The 23,197-nt window shown below is 44.7% G+C and overlaps 1 protein-coding gene across 2 annotated transcripts in view; it reads left to right on the top strand.

Annotated features, from left to right (window-relative positions):
* Positions 1–23,197, top strand: part of LOC137528865 (pikachurin-like) — a 328,823-nt gene that overhangs the window by 148,560 nt on the left and 157,066 nt on the right. For both annotated transcript variants that reach the window (XM_068250585.1, XM_068250579.1), the window contains exons 3-5: positions 46–129; positions 3,858–3,884; positions 20,374–20,491. In XM_068250585.1, the coding sequence (XP_068106686.1) occupies positions 46–129; positions 3,858–3,884; positions 20,374–20,491 (229 nt within the window). The remainder of the gene's footprint in view (positions 1–45; positions 130–3,857; positions 3,885–20,373; positions 20,492–23,197) is intronic.

Genomic DNA, 23,197 nt, shown 5'->3' with positions numbered 1-23,197 from the left:
GGCGGTCTTCATTTTCTCCTCCCTCCCTTCCCCCTTGTTTTGCAGGTTTTCTACACCGCGGTAATTAACGGAAAACATGTAAAACAGCTAACTCAGGATGTTCCCCTTAAATTGGAGATGTTGAACTTGGTGAGTTAATTATGTGAATATATTTAGAATGTTGATACTGAATAATTTACGGTTATCAGCTACACGGCACATTCTCCCAATTATCAGGTAACCGACGCAGAGTGGTTGTATCTAGATGGATTTATGAGGATAAACTGTGTGTTAAAGAGACACGGAAGCAAACAAATATATATGATATAATGAATTGGTTGTGTACTATGAATAATTACTAGAAGTTTAGCAGCAAAGAAAATATTCTCATATTTTTATTTTCAGGTATATAGTGTTTTTTCTAACATTGCATCATTCTCTAATATGTGCAGTTTACACAACACTCAGCATTCAAAATGATTCTTTCAGAGCAGTCTGTGAACTAATGACCTCTCCTCTGGCAGAGAAAAAGAAAATTGTTCACTAACAGTTGAGATAATAAAAGTCAGAAGACAGCCCTCTCCACAACTTTGAAAGTTGTAGAGCTTAAAGGGTTTTTGCATAGAGATAACAACTGAAGTTTCTTAACTCTTCCTGTACTGGAAACAATTAGACTGATGTATCTGATCTTAATGTTTTATTTCTTAGCTGTACTACATATACAAATCATAATATCATAATTTTTTTTTCGCTTCAGTGTTTCTTTAATGCAAATGTAAGTTGTAGCTTAAAGGGAACCTGAAGTGAGAGGGATATGGAGGCTGCCATATTTATTTCCTTTTTAAAGGACGACCATTGCGAAAAATTGTAAAATACATGTAAACACATACATATAAGAAGTAGGTTTCTTCCAGAATAAAATGAGCTATAAATGTCTTTTCTCCTATGTTGCTGTCACTTATTGTACTGTAGTTAGCACAAATCTGATGAAACCAGTAGGTTTTTGACTAGTCCATTTATTCTTTACAAACGCAATACCTGTAAAAGGATCTATACAAAGATGCCAGCTGCCCCCCTACCTGCTTGCACACTGTTCTGGCAGCTGGACTGAGCAACTGCCATTCATTAAGTGCTTTTGAAAATTTTAAAAATAATGAAAACCCTAAGAATCTCCCATGAGGAAATGGGCTATTCCAAAACCAGTCATTTTTGTCAGATTTCTTCTACCTACTGTAAGGGCCTTTTTCCACTAGCCTGCGATTTGCTTCTGATCGCAAATCGCAAGGTACATTAAACTAATGGAAACTGCAGCAGCAATTTCCATTAGTGCGATCCGATTGCGATGCGATTTTGGTCAAAGCGCAATCGTCGTCCTGCCGCGTTTTGTATGCGATTGAGCTGGACTATAATGAGTATAGTAGCTCAATCGCAATTGCAATCGCATGGTGGAAATTGAAACGCGATTGCGATCGGAATGGCGATTGCGATGGCATTTCATAGTGGAAAAGAGCCCTAAGTGACAGCAACATAGGAGAAAAATAATTTATAGCACGTTTTACTTTACATGAACAATGTACTTTTCGTGAATGTGTTTTCATGTATTTTAAATTTTACATTTTTTTGCTATAGTGGTCCTTTAACAATGCGAGTTGCCTGGCTGTCTTTTGATCCACTTCCTCTGATACTTTTAGCCATAGACTCTGAACAAGCGTGCAGATCTGATGTTTCTGACAAAAATCTGACAAGATTAACTGCATGCTTGTTTCAGGTGTGTGATTCCCACTACTGCAGCCAGAGAGATCGGCAGGATAGCCAGGCAACTGGCATTGTTTAAAACGATACAAATATGGCAGCCTCCATATCCCTCTCACGTCAGCTATCCTTTAAAGTGGCAGTTCATATTTAATGTCAAATTATTTACTATTAAAGGCATATTTATAAAACCCCATTTGTTTATATGCAATGAATACAAAATGATCTTAAATTAAATATTGATAATAAGCTCTGCAGAAAATGTTGTAGCTATTGCAGATTCTGCATTCATGTGTGGATATTCATCTACTCCTCCTTCACCTAGCCACCTGCTCACTCAGCCTGTGCGAAACACTCCCCTTTTAGTCACATGGGCACACAGAGGGGTCCCGACACCTGACCTTACATCAGCCTCTGCATTGGAGTAGAGGCTGGCTTACAATCGTGGGTGGGAAGGGGGAAGAGCCCTAACTTGCAAAGCCACATCCCCACTCACTTATCTAAATGTGGTGTGAACTTGGGCTTATGGAGGGGGAGGGGGGTGTTATAGGAAAATGTGTTGCCCCATAGGTACCCATGTTATTATCAGTAATTGAGTAAAATTTGGGGGCCTGATAGCGGCCATTTGTAGCCATAGCAGGCCACTATTTTATCGGACGGCCCAGGTGCCCACATTTCCCTAATTTACCAATACTATCATGGGCACCCCATAGGCTTCCGCGGCACCCAATATTTTCCATCTACTGCGGTGAAAATGGCACAGTAAAAAAAACGCTATCGCGAAGATCTTAAATTTTTAAATACATGTAAACATATACAAATAAAAGGTACATTTCTTCCAGAGTAAAATGAGACATACATTACTTTTCTCCTATTTTGCTGTCACTTACAGTAGGTAGTAGAAATGAAGGATGTAGGCGAACCGTTCGCCGGCGAACCCCTATGTGCCGGGTCACTATGACCCATAGTAGTACGGCTGCGCTGGGCCGGCGGTGCACGTCTTTGATCTCGCGCCTGTTGCCGTCACTCATGGCGACCCAGAAGTAGTACAGGGTGAGATGCTCGCCGGCGAACGGTTCCCGAACCGATCGCCGACATCTCTAGTAGAAATCTGACAGAACCAGCAGGTTTTGGACTAGCCCATCTCCTCATTGGGGATTCTGAGGATTTTCTTTATTTTCAAAAGCACTTAGTGAATGGCAGTTGCTCTGTCCAACTGCCAAAAAAGTGTGCAGCGAGCAGGGAGGCTGGCCACCATCTTTTTACAAATTATTTTCAGGGAGTGTCTTTATAAAAAATAAAGGCCTTGCTTAGAATTCCCCATGAAGAAATGGACTAGTCCAAAGCCTGTCAGTAATGTCAGATTTCTACTACCTACTGTTAGTGAAAGCAACTTAGGAGAAAAGTAGTTTATGGCTCATTTTACTCTGGAAAAAACATACTTCTTATTTCTATGTGTTTACATGTATTTTAAATGTTATAATTTTCGCGATAGTGGTCCATTAATGGAAGGTTTGCGGGGGAGGGGGTGCTTAGGGTTAGGTTTCGTGGGTGGTTGCTTATGGTTAGGCATCATGGGTTTTTCTCCAGGCACTCTGGTTTCCTCCCACATCCCAAAAACAAACAGATAAGTTAATTGGCTTCCCCCTAAATTGGACCTAGACTACTATACATACACTACACGGTACATACATAGACATAGGACTATGGTAGGGATTAGATTGGGAGCCCCTCTGAGGGACAGTTAAGAGACTATATATTCTGTACAGCGCTGCGGAAGATGTCAGCGCCATATAAATACTACATAATAATAATAGTCATTGGTGCGGGAGTTGGTTAGGGTTAGTGAAGTCCTGACATCACACTGTGGGAGGGGTTTTACCACATTTCAGCCACACAAACCCCCCCCCCCCCCCCCACCCTAATGATATATTTGAGAAAAGGTAAAGATTTCTCATGGGAAAGGGGGTATCATCTACTGATTGGGATGAAGTTCAATCCTCGGTTACGTCTTTAATGATAAATTTAACTAACTTGGCGCATTTAAAAATGCAATCCATGATGGATATTTTAAGAGCTTGTTTAAAGGAAAACCCCTAACTTGGCTGTTTAATGTTGTCTTTCAGGGGACGCTGGAAGCCGTGGAGACATTTGTAAGTAGCTCTGTTTATTGGCTGGATTTATGGCTGATGCACTGTGCATTGCTATTGTGTTATTGGCGGCTGTTCTTATACAGCAGTGCGGATGGACTTGCAGGATTTAGACGGGCAACAGATGGTTTGTGAAAGATTTTTTAACTTTCTGCTGTAATTAAAGCATCCTCAGCTCTGAGTCATCCGGCCTCCCACATGGCGATTGGGTACGCCGTTTACTCTTAACTAAACTAAAAAAAATCTTCAGCACAAATTTGCAATATCATTGCCATCTGTCAGTTAGGAACTTGATGAAAATAACTCTTTCTCTGCTTAGCCCGAGGTCTGATTCGAGAAGCAAAATTTTAGGATAAAAATTTGTAAAAAAAACAAACCAAACTTTTGTTGGTATTTGAATAAATGTGGAATAAAAAATAAACACCAAATATTATTATTATTTTAACATTATTTTAGATTTCTGTAGCGCCAGGATCTTATGGCAAATATATGTTCTTTTAAAGTGAACCCGAGGTGAAAATAAACTTATGAGATAAACACTTGTATTTTTCCTCCTACTCCTAAAATTGACTTTTTTAGATATTCCATGGTTTTATATTCAGACACTTACACAGTAGATTTTATGTTTTCTTTTTCCCTTTGCTCAGTGGCAGCCTAATAAGTGTCCCAGAGTTAGAAAAAGGTCAATAGTGCATATAGGTTATCTCCCTCTGCTCTCAGAAGTTGCATTCTGCAAGGAAAACTTTATGGCTGTAATTTGCTTATCAGTGATGTTTACCATATTCCCAACAAGGTACAGACAAGACAGATGCTGTCACTTCCATGCCCAGAAAATTAACTCAGGCAGCAAAATAGAACAAGTAAAACAGCCTGGTTATTAATACTGTATGTTTTACACTGTAGATACACATATTTATCTCATTATGTCACATGTCACCTCGGGTACACTTTAAAGGACTTACGAGCCCAAACCAGTAAAAAAATGTCTTTACCTGTATGAAGTTGTAAGGCACGGAGGACGCCATCCGCGCCCTCCGTGCAGCTCCGCCGGGTCCCCGCTGCCTTTGCTCCCCCCGGCCGGACCCTGACCGCTGGAGGAGGCCGCGGCTGCGCAGTCCGCACCGGCGCGAGTGCGGCTGCGCAGCTCTAGGGCCTCCGTCCCCGATCTACGCTACGTAGCGTGGATCGGGGAGGGAGGCCCTAGAGCTGCGCAGTCCTGAGCTGTGGGGTCGGGGTCCGGCTGGGGGGAGCAAAGGCAGCGGGGACCCGGCGGAGCTGCACGGAGGGCACGGATGGCGTCCTCCGTGCCTTACAACTTCATACAGGTAAAGACATTTTTTACTGGTTTGGGCTCGTAAGTCCTTTAACCACTTAAGGACTGCAGTCATAAAACCCCTTAAGGACCAGAGCCTTTTTTTCCATTCAGACCACTGCAGCTTTCACGGTTTATTGCTCGGTCATACAACCTACCACCTAAATGAATTTTACCTCCTTTTCTTCTCTCTAATATAGCTTTCTTTTGATGCTATTTGATTGCTCCTGTGATTTTTACTTTTTATTATATTCATCAAAAAAGACATGAATTTTGGCAAAAAAATGATTTTTTTAACTTTCTGTGCTGACATTTTTCAAATAAAGTAAAATTTCTGTATACATGCAGCGCGAAAAATATGGACAAACATGTTTTTGATTAAAAAAAACCCATTCAGTGTATATTTATTGGTTTGGGTAAAAGTTATAGCGTTTACAAACTATGGTGCAAAAAGTGAATTTTGCCATTTTGAAGCATCTCCGACTTTTCTGACCCCCTGTCATGTTTCATGAGGGGCTAAAATTCCAGGATAGTATAAATATCCCCCAAATGACCCCATTTTGGGAAGAAGACATCCCAAAGTATTCACTGAGAGGCATGGTGAGTTCATAGAAGATTTTATTTTTTGTCACAAGTTAGCGGAAAATGACATTTTGTGACAAAAAAAAAGGGAAAAAAAAAATTCCATTTCTTCTAACTTGCGACAAAAAAAAATGAAATCTGCCACGGACTCACTATGCTCCTCTCTGAATACCTTGAAGTGTCTACTTTCCAAAATGGGGTCATTTATGGGGTGTGTTTACTGTCCTGGCATTTTGGGGGGTGCTAAATTGTAAGCACCCCTGTAAAGCCTAAAGGTGCTCATTGCACTTAGGGCCCCTTAGCGCAGTTAGGCTGCAAAAAAGTGCCACACATGTGGTATCGCCGTACTCAGGAGAAGTAGTATAATGTGTTTTGGGGTGTATTTTTACACATACCCATGCTGGGTGGGAGAAATATCTCTGTAAATCACAATTTTTTGATTTTTTTACACACAATTGTCCATTTACAGAGATATTTCTCCCACTCAGCATGGGTATGTGTAAAAATACACCCCGAAACACATCATACTACTTCTCCTGAGTACGGCGATACCACATGTGTGGCACTTTTTTGCACCCCAACTGCGCTAAGGGGCCCAAAGTCCAATGAGTACCTTTAGGATTTCACAGGTCATTTTACAAGTTAGCGGAAAATGACACTTTGTGAAAAAAAACAATTAAAATCAATTTCCGCTAACTTGTGACAAAAAAATAAAATCTTCTATGAACTCACCATACTCCTAACTAAATACCTTGGGGTGTCTCCTTTCTAAAATGGGGTCACTTGTGGGGTTCCTATACTGCCCTGGGATTTTAGGGGCCCTAAACCGTGAGGAGTAGTCTTGAAACCAAATGTCGCAAAATGACCTGTGAAATCTTAAAGGTACTCATTGGACTTTGGGCCCCTTAGCGCAGTTAAGGTGCAAAAAAGTGCCACACATGAGGTATCCCCGTACTCAGGAGAAGTAGTATAATTTGTTTTGCGGTGTATTTCTACACATACCCATGCTGGGTGGGAGAAATATCTCTGTAAATGGACAATTGTGTGTAAAAAAATTAAAAAATTGTGATTTACAGAGATATTTCTCCCACCCAGCACGGGTATGTGTAAAAATACACCCCAAAACACATTATACTACTTCTCCTAAGTACGGCGATACCACATGTGTGGCACTTTTTTGCACCCCAACTGCGCTAAGGGGCCCAAAGTCCAATGAGTACCTTTAGGATTTCACAGGTCATTTTGCGAAATTTGGTTTCAAGACTACACCTCACGGTTTAGGGCCCCTAAAATGCCAGGGCAGTATAGGAACCCCACAAGTGACCCCATTTTAGAAAGAAGACACCCCAAGGTATTCAGTTAGGAGTATGGTGAGTTCATAGAAGATTTTATTTTTTGTCACAAGTTAGCGGAAAATGACACTTTGTGAAAAAAAACAATTAAAATCAATTTCCGCTAACTTGTGACAAAAAAATAAAATCTTCTATGAACTCACCATACTCCTAAGTAAATACCTTGGGGTGTCTCCTTTCTAAAATGGGGTCACTTGTGGGGTTCCTATACTGCCCTGGGATTTTAGGGGCCCTAAACCGTGAGGAGTAGTCTTGAAACCAAATGTCGCAAAATGACCTGTGAAATCTTAAAGGTACTCATTGGACTTTGGGCCCCTTAGCGCAGTTGGGGTGCAAAAAAGTGCCACACATGAGGTATTCCCGTACTCAGGAGAAGTAGTATAATTTGTTTTGCGGTGTATTTTTACACATACCCATGCTGGGTGGGAGAAATATCTCTGTAAATGGACAATTGTGTGTAAAAAAATTAAAAAATTGTGATTTACAGAGATATTTCTCCCACCCAGCATGGGTATGTGTAAAAATACACCCCAAAACACATTATACTACTTCTCCTGAGTACAGCGATACCTCATGTGTGACACTTTTTTAGCAGCCTAGTTGCGCAAAGGGGCCCAAAGTCCAATGAGCACCTTTAGGCTTTACAGGGGTGCTCACAATTTAGCAACCCCCCCACATGCCAGGACCGTGAACAAAGCCCACAAATGACCCCATTTTGGAAAGAAGACACCCCAAGGTATTCCATGAGGGGCATGGTGAGCTCATAGAAAAAAAAATTTTTTGTCATAAGTGAGCGGAAAATGACATTTTGTGAAAAAAAACATACAACAATTTCTGCTAACTTGTGACAAAAAAATAAAATATTCTATGAACTCACCATGCACCTCACGTAATACTTTGGGGTGTCCTCTTTCCAAAATGGCATCATTCGTGGGGTCTGTCCTGGCATTTTAGGGTCTCTGCAATCATTACATGTATGGCCAGTATTAGAAGTTTCTGCTATACTCCTTATTTTGGGCATACGGGTACTGCACTCTGGGCTGAAAGGAAAAATGACAGTCAATCAATCAATCAATGTGGATGAAAAAATATCTGCCAAAAAAATGTGAAAAAAAAGAGGGGAAGGCGTCTGCCAGGACATAGGAGCTGCCACCCAAAAACGTCCACCCACTCAGCTTGTATGCCCTGGCAAAGCCGATTTATCCATTCACACCGATCGATGTGGATGAACAAATCATTGCCAGAGTTCTTTTTTGATACAAAGTGCTTGCCAAAGCATAGGAGCTCCAACACCACCCCTCAGCTCATATGCCTCGGCAAACGTATCTTTTTTACTGCAGAGGAGAAATCTCGTCCTGCAGCGCTGCATGCACCGACTTGTGTGTAATCTGACAGACACACAATGCTTCTGTCAGGATGCACCATCAGTGCTGCAGCTGGTTGGTCGGTCGGTCGGTCCACCTGGAAGGGTAAAGGATGGAAAAAAGAGAGAAAAACACACACAAAAAAAACAAGCAAGCAGCAAAGCAATAACTTCATTAACATCAACTTTTATAAACTTTAATGAACATTTTTAACCCAAACATTAACATTGGGAACCAAACATTAACTTTTTTGCTGACCTGTTTTTTTATTTGTTTTTTTTTTTCTTACCTTTCTGAGGACAAACCTCTCGTCCCCCATGGGACAATATGCAAAGTGCAAATCGCACAGAGATGTGGCGAAGTACATTATGCACTTTGTCCCAAGTGAAAGGAGAGGTTTCTGGCAGCACTGTGTATTAGGGTCTCTGGAAACCTGATGTCTGGGTTCACACTGCATATTGGCGTATCCGGTGGGTCGCGCGCACCGCATCGCCCCAAACAGACCTTCAGAGAATACCGCTAGAGTAGCATTCGACAGTAATCGCATTCGGCCTAGTAAGTAACTGCGTCGCCGTAGACTAACATGACTTCCGGGCCGACCCAAATTGCCACAGAAGCCACCCAGTAACGTAGGCAGTAGGCATGCACTAGCGTTAAGTCAAGCACTTCCGGCGTAGGGGGGGGACCGCAAAGTGTGACTTTCGCTAGGCAATTTTCCCTAACGCATCACGCCAGTGTGAAATAGCACAGAGACCCTTGTGTGCCTACTGCTATGTTTGGAGTTCCCTACTCTCTAAAAGTGTATCTGCTCATGATACCTCTGGAAACACTCCCCTAGGCATAGACCAGGCTGGTCAGGACACATGGGACAGTAAACAGAGGTGTCACGCCTTGTTCCAGCCCTGCTGCAGACACGACAACGTTTTCTTGGGGTGCGTTGATTTGGGCCACACGGAATGGGAAAGGCGTAGTGCCTTTCATGCAGCCGGCTAACTGCATTTTGGGGTTGGGCCACGGCACCTCCTGGATACAGGAGTTCCATAACGATGTCTTCCTGGAATTTAAGGAACGCTCCAGTTCTCCCAGCCTTACTGTAGAGAACAAAGCTGTTGTAAATACCCAATTGAATTAGATAAACAGACACTTTTTTATACCAGCGTCTGGTTTTGCGGGAAACTAAATAGGGCCCTAACATCTGGTCATTGAAGTCCACCCCTCCCATGTAAGCATTATAGTCGTGGACGGCGAGAGGTTTTTCAGTGACCTCAGTTGCCCGTTGAATTTGGACTGTCGTGTCTGTGTGAATGATGGACAGAAGGTAAACGTCCCTCTTGTCCTTCCATTTCACCGCGAGCAGGTCATCTGTACACAAGGCAGCCCTCTCCCCCCGTGCAAGCCGGGTACTAACGAGCCGTTGGGGGAAGCCCCGGCGACTAGGCCGCACGGTGCCACAGCAGCGGATCCCTTCTATCTTTAAATGCTGATAGAGGGCCACACTTGTGTAGAAGTTGTCCACATAAAGATGGTACCCCTCCTGGAACAAAGGTGACACCAAGTCCCACACAATCTTGCCACTGCTCCCCAGGTAGTCAGGGCATCCGACCGGCTCCAATTTTGAGTCTTTTCCCTCATAGACCCTAAAACCATAAGTATAGCCTGTGGCCCTTTCACAGAGCTTATACAGTTTCACCCCATACCGGGCGCGCTTGCTTGGGATGTACTGTTTGATGCCAAGGCGCCCGGTAAAATGTATGAGGGACTCGTCTACACAAATGTGCTGTTCAGGGGTATAAGCATCTGCAAATTTTGATGACATGTGGTCTATGAGGGGCCGAATTTTGTGGAGCCGGTCATAAGCAGGGTGGTCACTCCGATGACAGGTTGTGTTGTCATTGAAGTGCAGGAAGCGCAGGATCATCTCAAACCGTGTCCTGGACATGATAGCAGAGAACATGGGCAGGTGATATATTGGGCGCGTAGACCAATAAGACCGCAATACATTCAATTTGACTAGACCCATGTTAAGGAGAAGGCCCAAAAAAGTTTTAAGTTCGGAAACTTGGAGTGGTTTCCACCGGTAAGCCTGGGAATAGTACTTATTCGGGTTGTCGGTGATGTATTGTGTGGCATAACGGTTGGTCTCAGCCACAATTAAGTCGTAGAGATCCTCGGTGAAGAACAGATGAAAAAAGTCTAGGGCCGTTACTAGATTATCTGTCTCCACCTGGACTCCAGACTGGGCGGTGAAAGGGGGCAGTACGGGTGCGGCGGAACCAGGGGATTGCCAATTGGGATTTGCCAGCACCTCTGGAAGACTATGGGTTGTACGGGCCCGTTTTCTTGGTGGCTGCGACTCGGGTCTTAATGCACGTGCCACCGAACCAGTTTCAACTTCCCTTCTGGTGCTCACCACTTCACCAGGGTCTACGGAAGTACTGGTGCCAGGTCCAGGAGATGCTGCGCTGCTGGTGTATGCCTCACCATGAAACCTCAGACCAGCGCTAGCACCACTCTGCTGCCCTTGAGGCAGATCCTGCGCCACCTGCGGTCCAGTGACATGGGGTGTGGTACGCCTGGCTCTAGCCGGGACCTCAACCTCGTTATCGCTATCGGTCAGCGAGCCACTGCTGTCCACAGGTTCGTACTCTGACCCAGAAGATTCGTCGGATGAGATGTCCCAATCGTCCTCATCCGACTGGGCCATGTACCTGAGAACCTCATCATCGGAATACCCCTTTCTTGCCATGGTGGGCTGCTAAATTTAGGGGGTATTCCTCTGAGACTACCCAGGAAAAAGAGCACCTACCTAGCAAAAGGGAGTACTTGCGGAGCAGAAAGCTGTGGTCACTGAGTTTTGGAAAAAAAAAATCAAAACTGATCTTTACAGTGCCACAGCTACTGTACAGTGTTTTTTGCAGTGATCAGAAAAAAAATTCTGTCACTGCGGTGGGGCAGGCTGAACGCAAGTGCAGGCGAACGATCAGGCCTGATCGGCAAACACTGCGTTTTTAGTGGATCCTAATGACCCCAATATAGATCTGTGTGCGATGAGTAATGATCACTTACAGATACTATATAGTACCAATGCTGATTAGCGACAGTGATGACGCTAATCAGCGACTAATTAGTGACTGTGGTGCGGTGGGCTGAGCGCTAACTGACACTAACACAGGGGCCTAGCTAACTGGCCTAACTGTTAACACTAGTGATACTAAAAACACTATTTTTAGATCACTAGGATAGTGACCAGGGGGGGGGGGGGGAATCAGGGGGCAATCAGACAGCAATGGGGGCAATCAGAAACAATCACAGACAATCAGAGGGCAATCAAGGCAATTACAACACAATTAGAGCCAATAAGAGTGATTAGAGGGCAATCACAGCCAGTCAGCGCAATCAAAGCCAATCGCGGGGCAATCGAAGCCAATCACAATACAATCGAAAACCAATCACGGGACAATCGAAGCCAATCACGGGACAATCGAAGCCAATCACGGGACAATCAAAGCCAATCACGGGACAATCGAAGCCAATCACAGCACAATCGAAGCCAATCACGGGACAATCGAAGCCAATCACGGGACAATCGAAGCCAATCACGGGACAATCGAAGCCAATCACAGCACAATCGAAGCCAATCACAGGACAATCAAAAACCAATCACGGGACAATCTAAGTCAGTCACAGGGCAATTGAGACAATTGGAGCCAATCAAAGCACAATCAAGCATTACAGACAGGAGATTAGATATACACAATGGCAGGGGGGTGATCTAGGGCAGGGTGGAGTGATCAGAGGGAGATATAAGGGCAGGGGGGAGGGTGATCAGGAGCCTGCAGTGACAGGTGGTGACGGGGTGATTGATAGGTAATTACAGAGGAGAAAATAAGCAAGCAATGCACTGGCGGGGGGTCTGTGGGCGATCTGAGGGTTCGGGTGGGTGATTGGGTGCCCGCAAGGGGCAGATTAGGGTCTAATCTGATGGGTAGCAGTGACAGGGGGTGACGGGGTGATTGATAGGTGATCAGAAGGTAATTACAGGGTAGAATATATGCAAGCAATGCACTGGCAAGTTGATCAGAGGGGGTCTCAGGGCAATCTGAGGGGGTGGGCGGGTGATTGGGTGCCCAAAAGGGGCAGATTAGGGACTGATCTGATGGGTAGCAGTGACAGGTAGTGACAGGGGGTGATTGATGGGTGATTGATGGGTGATCAGTAGGTGTTTAGAGGAGAGAAAAGATGTAAACAATGCACTTGGTAGGTGTTATGAGGGTGGGCCTGTGGGCGATCTGAGCGTGTGGGTGGGTGATCAGATGCCCGCAAAGGGCAGGTTAGGGTCTAATCTGATGGGTGGCAGTGACAGGTGATGACAGGGGGTGATCGATGGGTGATTGACAGGTGATTGACAGGTGATTACAGAGAATAGCTGTATACAGTACAGGGGGGGGGGGAGGTCTGGGGGGGGGGTCTGGGGAGGATCTGAGGGTGTGGGGGGGTGATCAGGCGCCCCCAGGGGGAAGTTTAGGACCTGATCTAAAAGATAGCGTTGACAGTTAGTGACAGGGGGTGATTGATAGGTGATTAGGGGGGTGATTGGGTGCAAACAGTGCTGTCAGGGGGTGGGCAGGGGGGGGTCTGATGGGTGCTGTGGGCGATTAGTGTGCAGGGGGGGCAGGATCAGTGTGCTGGCATTTGGACTCACAGTGCTGCCTTCCTCTCTGGTGGTCGATCGAGCGCTGTGACCACCAGGGAGGAGGCAGCGTGTATAATACGCTTTGTTTACCTAACAAAGCGTATTATACACTTTCAATTGGCCATTTCAAAAAGTTGCAACCCGCCGGCGCTGCTGATTGGCCGGCGGGTTGACGTCACATGTGGGCGGAGCCTAATGCCGGCGATGCGCGCGCAGTCCGCGCGCGCGATCGCCCGCAATCCCCTCCCCCAGGACCCGACGCCATTCTGCGTTACGTGGTCCTGGGGCTGCCACTTTGCCGCCGCCAATATGAAGTAGGCGGTCGGCAAGTGGTTAAAGAGGAGCTGTTAGGTATAGGGTCTCAGTGAAAAAAAACACATATATCAGTAGCTAAATATTGGCTGTACTTACATTACATATGCATTTCACTGTTCACGTTTGGATTTCACAGAATTTGTATATAGTATTTGCAGAGAATGATGCTCCTGACAGCTCATGGCAGGTTCCATGTTTGACTGTCTTGTATGAAGCCAGTTGTGATGTAATATCCTCCCTTACCCTGCTTCCTGATGATTGGACTCACAAAAAAGATCAGGATCAAAGATCCTAATGGTTTATGATCCGGACAACACTACTGTGCAGTGAATATTAATTAGCCATGTGGCTAGGAACAACAGCAGACTCCTGCAGTATACTCTAATGGAACATGTGCCCTGTGAACAGCACATTGATTTTTCAGTGTTGTGAGCTTGGCTGCAAGTTACAAGCTGCTGTAACATGAGCCTGTAACTTCTCACTGGGAAAGCAGCCTTAGGGCGGGATAGGGAAATGAAGGGGAGGACCAAGGGAGTGCAATGGGGAGAAGAAGCAGCCCCAGAATGCTTTGCAGTATCTGTTATGCGTCCTGCCGACCTCCTTAGGAGCTTGGGAATATAGAGCCTTGCTGTTCAGCAAACATCAAAGTAAGAGAGATTTTTAACTTCAGTATTGCCTTTTTGGCTTCCTTCTAAACTGTTTAACACAGGAGAATAGAGGTTTAAATTAGCTTTTGCAGCCTGAAAATTACTCTTTAAGTTAAGTTTTCACGTCTTTTAATTTAGTTACAGCAAACCTAAGTAAAAATAAACCTATGAAAGAAATTACTGTGCCTATATATCTAGTGGGGGAAAACCTGAGCCTGATGGGCTCCGGGCTACTGCGCTGGTGCAAGATGTTCTGCGCCTGTGCTAGTTTACGGATAGGAGCGCGGCCACACGCACTCAAGGCTTGTTGAATAGGTTCCAAGGGTCCCAGCGCTGGAATGGTGGAGGTAAAAGGGACAGGGGACGCTTCTGAATTATCCATGGCCATTTGAGGTATTATTTTCCCTTTATCTTTACTTTGAGGTGCCATTAATGGAGTGTTCTCCCCAGGCTCTTTTAGCTGAGTGCTCCACCTGGGCTAATGTGGTGAGCACCCAGCTGTCATCGGCTCATCTCCTCCTATGCTGTAAGCAGAGTTGCACCAGCCCTGCATTCCACCCTTGTGCCCCACCCAGCTACTTTTTCATGCCACCCGTCTGGAAAAAGAATTCTGGGGAGAAAACTGTAATGGTACAATTTTTAGTGGACATCATATTTTCATTTAAATTATTCTGATTGTATTGGTGGGCCCAATCGATCATGAATGGTCACATAATTGATTGCTTCCATAAAGAATTGTTTGTTTGCTAGGGTGGATTCTTTGATTTGGCAGCTAGTTTTGATATGGGGAATAGTTTGGATTATTTAGGCAGAATTCACATTTTTAGGTTTCAAAATTAAAATCACTGTGATCGCGATGTTTAAAAAAATTGCAATCGTGGCGATTTGACCTTGATTTTAATGCAAGTCAATTGGAGCGTTTTTTGTTTTTTTTTAAACGCTCAGACAGCACTGATTGTCAGAAAATCTCTCAGAAAGGGCTCAGGGCTCGTTCACACCAGGGGCGTTTTCTGCCTTATTTCAAGCTCAGGTGATTTTTAAAATCGCCCACAAAACGCTGGTGCAATGAATCTCTATGGGAAGGTTCATATCAGCGCGGTTCGTGCGCTGTGCGTTCAGCAAAGCGGTGCCTGTACTATTTCTGGGGAGATTTTGCCTCAATGGAAGGGAGAGGAAAAAAAAGCAAACGCTCACAAAATCGCTATGTGCAGCGATTGTGTTCACGTTTTTAAGAATAAATACGTTGTATTTATCCTTTTTCCGGGTCAAAGAGTTCACTTCCTACTAAATCATCTCCCTAACCATATGCGTTTTAGATATTATCAATTATCACATGCAGCCAAAGCTCAATTTGGGGAAGAGAGAATTTTGATTGATTCTGATCCACTTGAATTGCTACTCATCAGAGAACATCTTGATAAACCACTATCTGCTATTTATACAGAACTTATTATTCAGATAGGTCAAAATACAGATAAAATCCACAGACAATGGGAACAGGATCTGGGGGACATAGATGAAGAGGAATGGGAGGAGGTGATGGCTAGGGGGGCGTCAGTGTCGATCTCGTCCAGGGATCGGCTAATTCAACTGAAATACTTGCATAGAATATACTACACACCGGTAAGGCTACACAAAATAAATACCTCACACTCCATTCTGTGCACTAGGTGCCACTCAGCAGAAGGAAGTTTCATGCACATGTTCTGGTCATGCCCAGCACTAGCTAAATATTGGGACCAGATAAGGAATACTATTAGCAATGTGTTAGATCTCCCGTTTATACTAGAACCAAAAATGGCGATGCTGGGCATTTTTGCTAAAGGTAGCTATAATAAGTATAAGATAGCAATGATCTATTCACTATGTCATGTAGCTAGGAAAGTAATTTTAGTTCATTGGAACCAGTCGGTTATACCTACCAAGACTGAATGGATTAACATGGTCAACAAAATGCTCCCATTATGCAAGATGACATACAAAAGCAGGAACTGCCCCAATAAGTTTGATAATATTTGGTCTAACTGGTGTGATAAATACTGTAAAGAGGTGCTGACTGAACTTTAGACATGTTATAATGGAATACAGGTAATGGCAAGGTGTCAAGGGTTGGGGTACGGTGCAAAAGTCACTATAAACACTGCAAATTATAATTGATAAAAAACCCTTTGCTAAAGAGAGACCTCACGGAGTCTAGCCCTGATGGGGACCAGATCGTGGCCTGGGGATTGGTGCGGAGGTGCTGGTGAACCCTGGTGGGTGGGAGGGTGCATGTCCTCGATGATCCTTACACCTAAACACCTTCTGTAACAGGTGGCTCTACCCTTATGAAAAAATCACTTTATAATACGGAAATATGTAAAATAAATGGTTTATTAAAGGTCACAAGGATGAAGGCTGCAATAGCGTTGCAATATTCTATTTTAACACTGTCGTAAATGCAATCTGAGTATTGATAGCTATATGTGAATTCGCAATGGGATAATTTCTTCTTCTTCTCTTCTTTTTCCTCTCCCGCAACCTTCTTCGTGGGAGATCTGCTTTTTCCTCTATTGGTCTTGTTACCTCTGATGCAATGACCTAATAATTAGATGTCATATGCGGACCCTACTGGTCCTGCAATGGGTTTTATGATACATTGTAACTGGTTAAATGTTCTGTTGTTGTTACTTAATAATTGAACATTTTAATAAAAACTTACCTGTTAAAAAAAAAAAAAGAGTTCACTTCCTGACTTGCGTCAGGGAGTGAATTAAAAATCCGCTTTGGAAAAGCGCTTAGAAAAGCGCTTTTACCAGAAACACAGCGCGCAGTAGAGCACCAGGAGGGGATAAAAAAGCGCACAAAAGCACAAAACGCTTGCATTTTCGATTTCAGGTGTGAATGAGGCCTCACAGTATGTCTCAGGCCTAAGGCTTTTCGCTAATGCAATGCTATGGGGGATTTTTATAAAATCACATTGCTCCAGTGAGAACACACACATAGCATTTCATTAGCACAAGCTTTTCAAATCGCTAATGCTTAGAAAAAACCCTTGCAGTGTGAACCCTGGATAGGTAGGTCAGGGGTTTGGAAACCACTGACCGAATGCAGGTTGCAGAGTGACAACGGCAGAATGTGTTGCTGTTTTTTTAAGTAAAGATGGCAGCCTCCATATTCTCACTTAGCTATTAAAAAAAAAAAAAAAAGAGAGAGAGAGAAAAAAAATCACTTTATGCAAAATTAAACATTTTTCATTGATTTTGTGTCAATCGAGATGGCAGGTTTATCTGTCTATTCGATGGCATGTCAATCGCCAGCTCATAACTATTCATTTATCGATTTTAAAGGATAACAGCACCTTTAGATCTTCCTCTACAGAATGCATTAATAGCTTCTGATCGATAATGCAAAGAAGCTGCAGTATTGATGTTGCCTCTTTTCCAAGATTGTAGATGACCTGCTTTGAAACAGATAGGTCAGCTGACCGGGCACTGGAATATGGGAAGCTTCTAGGCTAAATAACACTCAGGTTGTGCAGGCAAAAGTGTGGGTGGAGACATGAGACGTGGGTAGAGAGGGAAGATGTGCAACATGACCACAGCAGGTTGAGGGATGCCAAATAATGGCCACTATATAAAGGTACAAGGTTACATGCTGTAGTTGCTGTGTTAATGTGGTATTACTTCCTGTACTCTTATAATATGCCACAAATATTACTGGACCACATGCAAGATTCACTGCTCCTCATGCCACAGTGTCACACCATACTGTTTCCCTACAAGATGCGTCCTATATTTCTGGACCACAATCAAGCTTCACTGCTCCTCATGCCACAGTGTCACACATTACTGCAGGACTGTGGAGTCAATAGAAAAATCATATGCCTCCAACTGTGACTCCTCAGTTTATGACACCACCTATTCCACGTACCCCAAAATTATTCCGACACTGACTCCAAAGCCTCACCTTACTGTTTCCCTTATATGGTATGTACCATTTATTACTAAACCACAAGCGAGCATAACTACTTCTCAGGCCACAGTGGCACACCTTACTGTTTCCCTTCAATATGCCTCATAAATTACAGGGCCACAAGCATGTATGATTGCCTCTTATGTCATAGTGTCACACCTTACTGTATCCATGCCTCCATGGACTTGATTCACTAACCGGCGCTAAGTGTTTGCGCCGTTGTGAAAAGCCACTTAGTGGCCCAAAAGTAGCTTTGTGTACAATGATAACGTCACACTCGCTGCCCTGTAAACGTCGCACCCGGGGCACCGAAACCGTCACACTGATGCGCCGTTTCGGGGACACCTGATGCGCTGTTTTTGGCGCACCAGGTGCGACTTTTACAGGGCAGCGGGTGCGACGTTATAGCCACGCACTATTACGGCGCACCGCGCTGTGCACACTGCTGTGCACGATGCGTGGGGCGCAAACTACCTAACTCCGTGGTTTGCACCCACTGGGTATTAAGGCTCACTAGCTGGCTTAGTGCCGGTTAGTGAAACAAGCTCCATATGTCTTACTGGGGCCACAAGCATCACTGCTCCTCAGACCATAGTTTTGTAAATGTAAGCAGTCAAGTCTTTCATGGCTTGAATTTCACATTTTTTTCTGATGAGTCTTAGCTTTTTTTGTTACTGTATTTAAACAAAAAAACACCTAGAAAGTAAAAAAAAACTACAAAGCATAGTTGCTGCCCTACTAGTGAAATTTTGTCTACCTTTTCAGTAGTTTTGATAACTTCCATTGAATATGCTAGTGTTGTTTTTCCATGCTATCAAATGTGTGGTTTATCAGTCGAAACTGTGATTTGCTGTAGAGGTCATTTTTATCAAGCACAAGGCTTTGTACCTGCACTGCGGGTTACAAAGCCTGCAGCTTCAGCAGTCCTGTTGATACGTTATCAGATTTGTGATCATCGGGTGGAGTACCATGGTCTCTGGTCTCTTTGTTACATGATCAGATTTGTGATCAGTGGGCAGAGCCCCATGGTCGTTGGTCTCCAATTGACTTTAAGGGTATCTAAAGTCAAATAAAGGTGGTCAGCTTAACTTACCTGGGGTTCCTTCCAGCCCCCTTTAGTCCTTCAGGTCCCTCGCAGTCCTCTGCTCTGCTCCACTTAGCAGCTGTGCTCCTCTGATAGCTGGACAGCTGGGCCAGCTGCGGGCTACTGTGCATGTGTGGCCCTAGTCACGCGCCTCCTCGATTAAGAGTTTGGTGCAGACACAGTTGCATTTTTTACGAAGGGAGAACAAGGATGCCTGAGGCCGTGCATGCAGCTTTCAGAGGGACACAGTTGCTGAATGGATCAGTGTCAAATGCCTACAGGGGGGCTGGAAGAAGCCACAGGTAAGTTAAACCGGCATTCTTTATTGCGCTTTAGGTTACCTTTAAGCCTTGTACATGCGTTAGGTGGTCCTCGGCCTGCCATTGTCTCGACCATAGATCAGCTTGGTGGATCAGCTCAGCCAAGCACTGGCCAAGGATCATGTTCTCCCCACTCACCTAGCTCGCCTTGGACGGTGCACAGCCCAAAAGCTTCATCAGCCCTGCTCTCCCTTGCATAGCAACAGAACATTTTGCTAGCCTGGAGGCTAACGCTGTGTCTGTACAGCCTCGGTTCCGCACAGTCACTATCACAGTCCTTGTTTGTGTGCACAAGGCTTCCTACTACAGAAACTGATGGGTCAAGATAAGCCAAAGCCTTAAAGAGAATCTGTACTCAAAAATTCTTACAACAAAAAGCATACCATTCTATTCATTATGTTCTCCTGGGCCCCCCAAGTTTTATGCAGTGTTAACAAACAAAAGACATGGCTGCTAACAGCTTGTGATAGGCTCAGATAAGCACAGTGTTTGACTCATACAGAGCTTGCAGGGGCCTGGAGAGGGTGTGTATAGCTTCTATCCAATCACAAGCAGCACAGCACATTCCAGCCTGACTGCCTGAGCCCAATAGAGCCGACAGAAGAAAGAAGATTAGATCATATAACAGAGATAACTCAGCCACTGGGCAACTAGAAAAGGCTGCAGTAAGCCAGAGCACATTAGAACAGGCATGGGAACTTATAGGATAGAAGAACTAAGGCTGAAAATTTTGTTACAGAGTCTCTTTAAGGTGAGGTTAATTCCGACTTAGATCTGTGGTGAAATGTTATTTGTAGGACTCAAGAATCCAACCGATTAAAGTTGACCTATTTTGCCTAGTCTATTAATATTGCTTTTTCTCTGATCAGAAAGTTGTCCTCGGCAACCTGCAGCCAGAAACTCTGCACCGGGTCAGCATCGGAGCCTACAGCTGGGCGGGTAAAGGAAGAGCCAGCATGCCAAGAGATGTATCCACCTTATCTCAAGGTAAGAAGGGTATCTGGTATCTTGCTGGTCACTATACACCCGAAAACTAGATGTAGATATACAGCAGTAGCTGTAGCTGCATATGGCTAACAACACATTTATTGCAAATAGTGAGCAATGAAGCACTAGGCTAATCAGAACCTGCAGGAAGAGCACTGCATATAATTTGCATTACAGTGGCTTCCACGTTGGCAACCTTCTGAAGAATTTATGAAATGTTTTTTGATGACAGTTTCTTGCTGATTCTTCAATGGGGAGGTAAGTGTTACTTCGCTTGCTTTTATCTTTTTAATATATATGTGTACATATACATTTTACCGTTTTGGCTCCTCTGTTCCTGTTGTATACAATACTTCGAGTCCACCGTTGGTGGAGGGGTCTACCTCCTTCTCTCCTTTTCCTGTCTACAGAGAATAACATCTTAAAGGGACTCCGAGCACATCTCATGGGCATGCCTTTAAGCCAGACGACTTCCAACAAAGTCGTGCTATGGCCCCTCTGGAGGAGCTCCGCCCACCAAGCAGGAGATGCGCGCACAGCCTGTGCGTGATCTCCTGCAAACTGCTGCCCCACTACTTTACGCCGATCGGCGTTAGACGGTCCTGGGGCTGCCACGCCCAGCAGCGTAACGCGGTCGGCAAGCAGTTCGGCAAGCAGTTAATAAAAAGCACTAGGATAATGAGACCGTATAATGAGTGGCAGTGTAATGGGGGTAGTGAAATAGACAGCCTCACCTACTTTTAAAGACCTTGCCTCCTGCAAGATAAATACAGGGGTTCCTCGAGATCAAAACATTGTTTGCAGGGGTTTCTTGAGATCCAAAAGGTATTTGCAGGGTTCCTCCGGGGTAAAAAGGTTGAGAAAGGCTGTCTTAAACCCTTGAAGGGACGGGTATTGGTTCCCCTCTTGTCTGAAAAGTGGTTGCCTAATTGGTAACCCACACTTGTGATTATAAAATCTGCATATTTTTCCTAATCCTTCCCTTGGCATTGAAATATAACTGCATAGAGGGCTTTAGATTTTGTTTCCATAATTCCTTATAGAATTATTCCTTGACCATCTCTAGTAGAGAGTGTAATGATCTGCTCAGCTGCCTGTGCAGGCAGACAGCTTTTTGACCATTGTTTAGGTTTGCATGCTGCAGGACTCTGGAAAGAAGAGCTTCTGTCAGTTTTGCAGCTTGTGCTTGCTGAGGAATTTGCATATGTTGTCATGCAAATTGCCTGGCCACATTCATTGGAGGTGTGTACTATAAGTACTATGTGTTTCCCACAATGCTTCGCTGGTCATAAGGATTTAGTCCTGTGTAACACTCCTGGAGGGGTGTCAGCCTTACTCTCTGTTTGAAGATCAGCTTAGAGTAATTCCTGGAAAACTGCACTAGGCAGGTTTCCTTAGTGCAGTTAGGATTGCTTATCTGTTTGTTTGTTCTGTTGCTATTGTCCTGTCCCAGCGGTGGTCGGCAGGAAATGGTTCTGATCTCTGTTCTTGGAGTATAGCTGGTGCAGCGGTTGCTACCAGCTATCTCTTCTGATCTGTCTCACTTGGATCGCACTAGCAGCTTGCGCTAGCGCTGTGGATCCTTCTGTTCTGTCTCCTTGGATCGCGCTAGCCACTTTCCGCTAGTGCTGTGGATCCTTCTGTTCTGCTACTCTGTACCTGGATCGCGCTAGCCACTTTCACTAGTGCTGTGGATCCTTCTGTTCTGCTACTCTGTCTGCCTGGATCGCACTCGCCTAGCGCTAGCGCTGTGGATCCTTCTGTTCTGTCTTCCTGGATCGCGCTAGCCATTTTCGCTAGTGCTGTGGATCCTATCTCTCACTTGTCCCTGTTTTCGTGTGTCTGTCTTGTCTGCTACGAACGCTTGCTGGAGGCTCGGTGAGGTAACCGTTAAGCAAGCGCTCACGTCCTCTGTTACATGTTTGTCTTGTCTTGGTTAGTTAGGCGTGCTTGTCTCTATTGTGCTTATCACATGGAGACCGCGCACGAACGCGTGCACTGTTGCGAATGAGTGCGGTGTTCGCGTTCAGTTAGCGTTTGTTATTTTCCTTGTTGTTCTCATTGTATTATTTGCTGTGCCTTTGCTAACCTCGTACTCTGTTCTGATCTGCCTTGTGTCATGTCTGGCGATCGCACCTCTCGCGATCGCGTTCCTATTTCATATCTGCTGTTGTGTGTGCACTGTCGCGGGGTGGCGACTAGGTTGGCGCACACACATACAACCTGTCCCTTTGCTCGTTCTCATTCGCAATCGCTTCTCTTGCGATTGCGTTCTGCGCTTCGTACAATTCCTGTTTGGCATTTGTGGAGGTACAGAGGATAGGTTCCTCTGCACTCCCCAGCGCCATCTGCCGACAGGAATTCCCCTCTACGGGTGCGTAGCACCTTTTGCTGGGTTCCTGCAAACATACGCTTGTGGAGGATTTCCGCCGTATCAGCGCATGCGTTGTGCGCTGATCACGAAGAAAGTTCCACAATCGTTACAGAGAGGTTTTATTTACATGGGCTGGCTAGGAGGTTGAAGCAGACCAGAAGTCCCCCCAAAAAATACAAATAACAGCAAGACTGCATTACAATAGGTTCACACTTGTTCTAAAAACATATCCGTGGCTTTGGTTTTTAGCCCAGTCAAAACCGGAGCGACGAATACCAGTGTAAAAAATAGCAGCCGTCTTCACTAAAAAACAAACCTGAACGGAAGGTCTG

The sequence above is a fragment of the Hyperolius riggenbachi genome, chromosome 1 (genome assembly GCF_040937935.1).
Source record: "Hyperolius riggenbachi isolate aHypRig1 chromosome 1, aHypRig1.pri, whole genome shotgun sequence".
NCBI classification, from domain to species: domain Eukaryota; kingdom Metazoa; phylum Chordata; class Amphibia; order Anura; family Hyperoliidae; genus Hyperolius; species Hyperolius riggenbachi.
The sequence above is the reverse complement of the archived record's forward strand: the minus strand, read 5'-3'. Positions and strand labels throughout refer to the sequence as shown.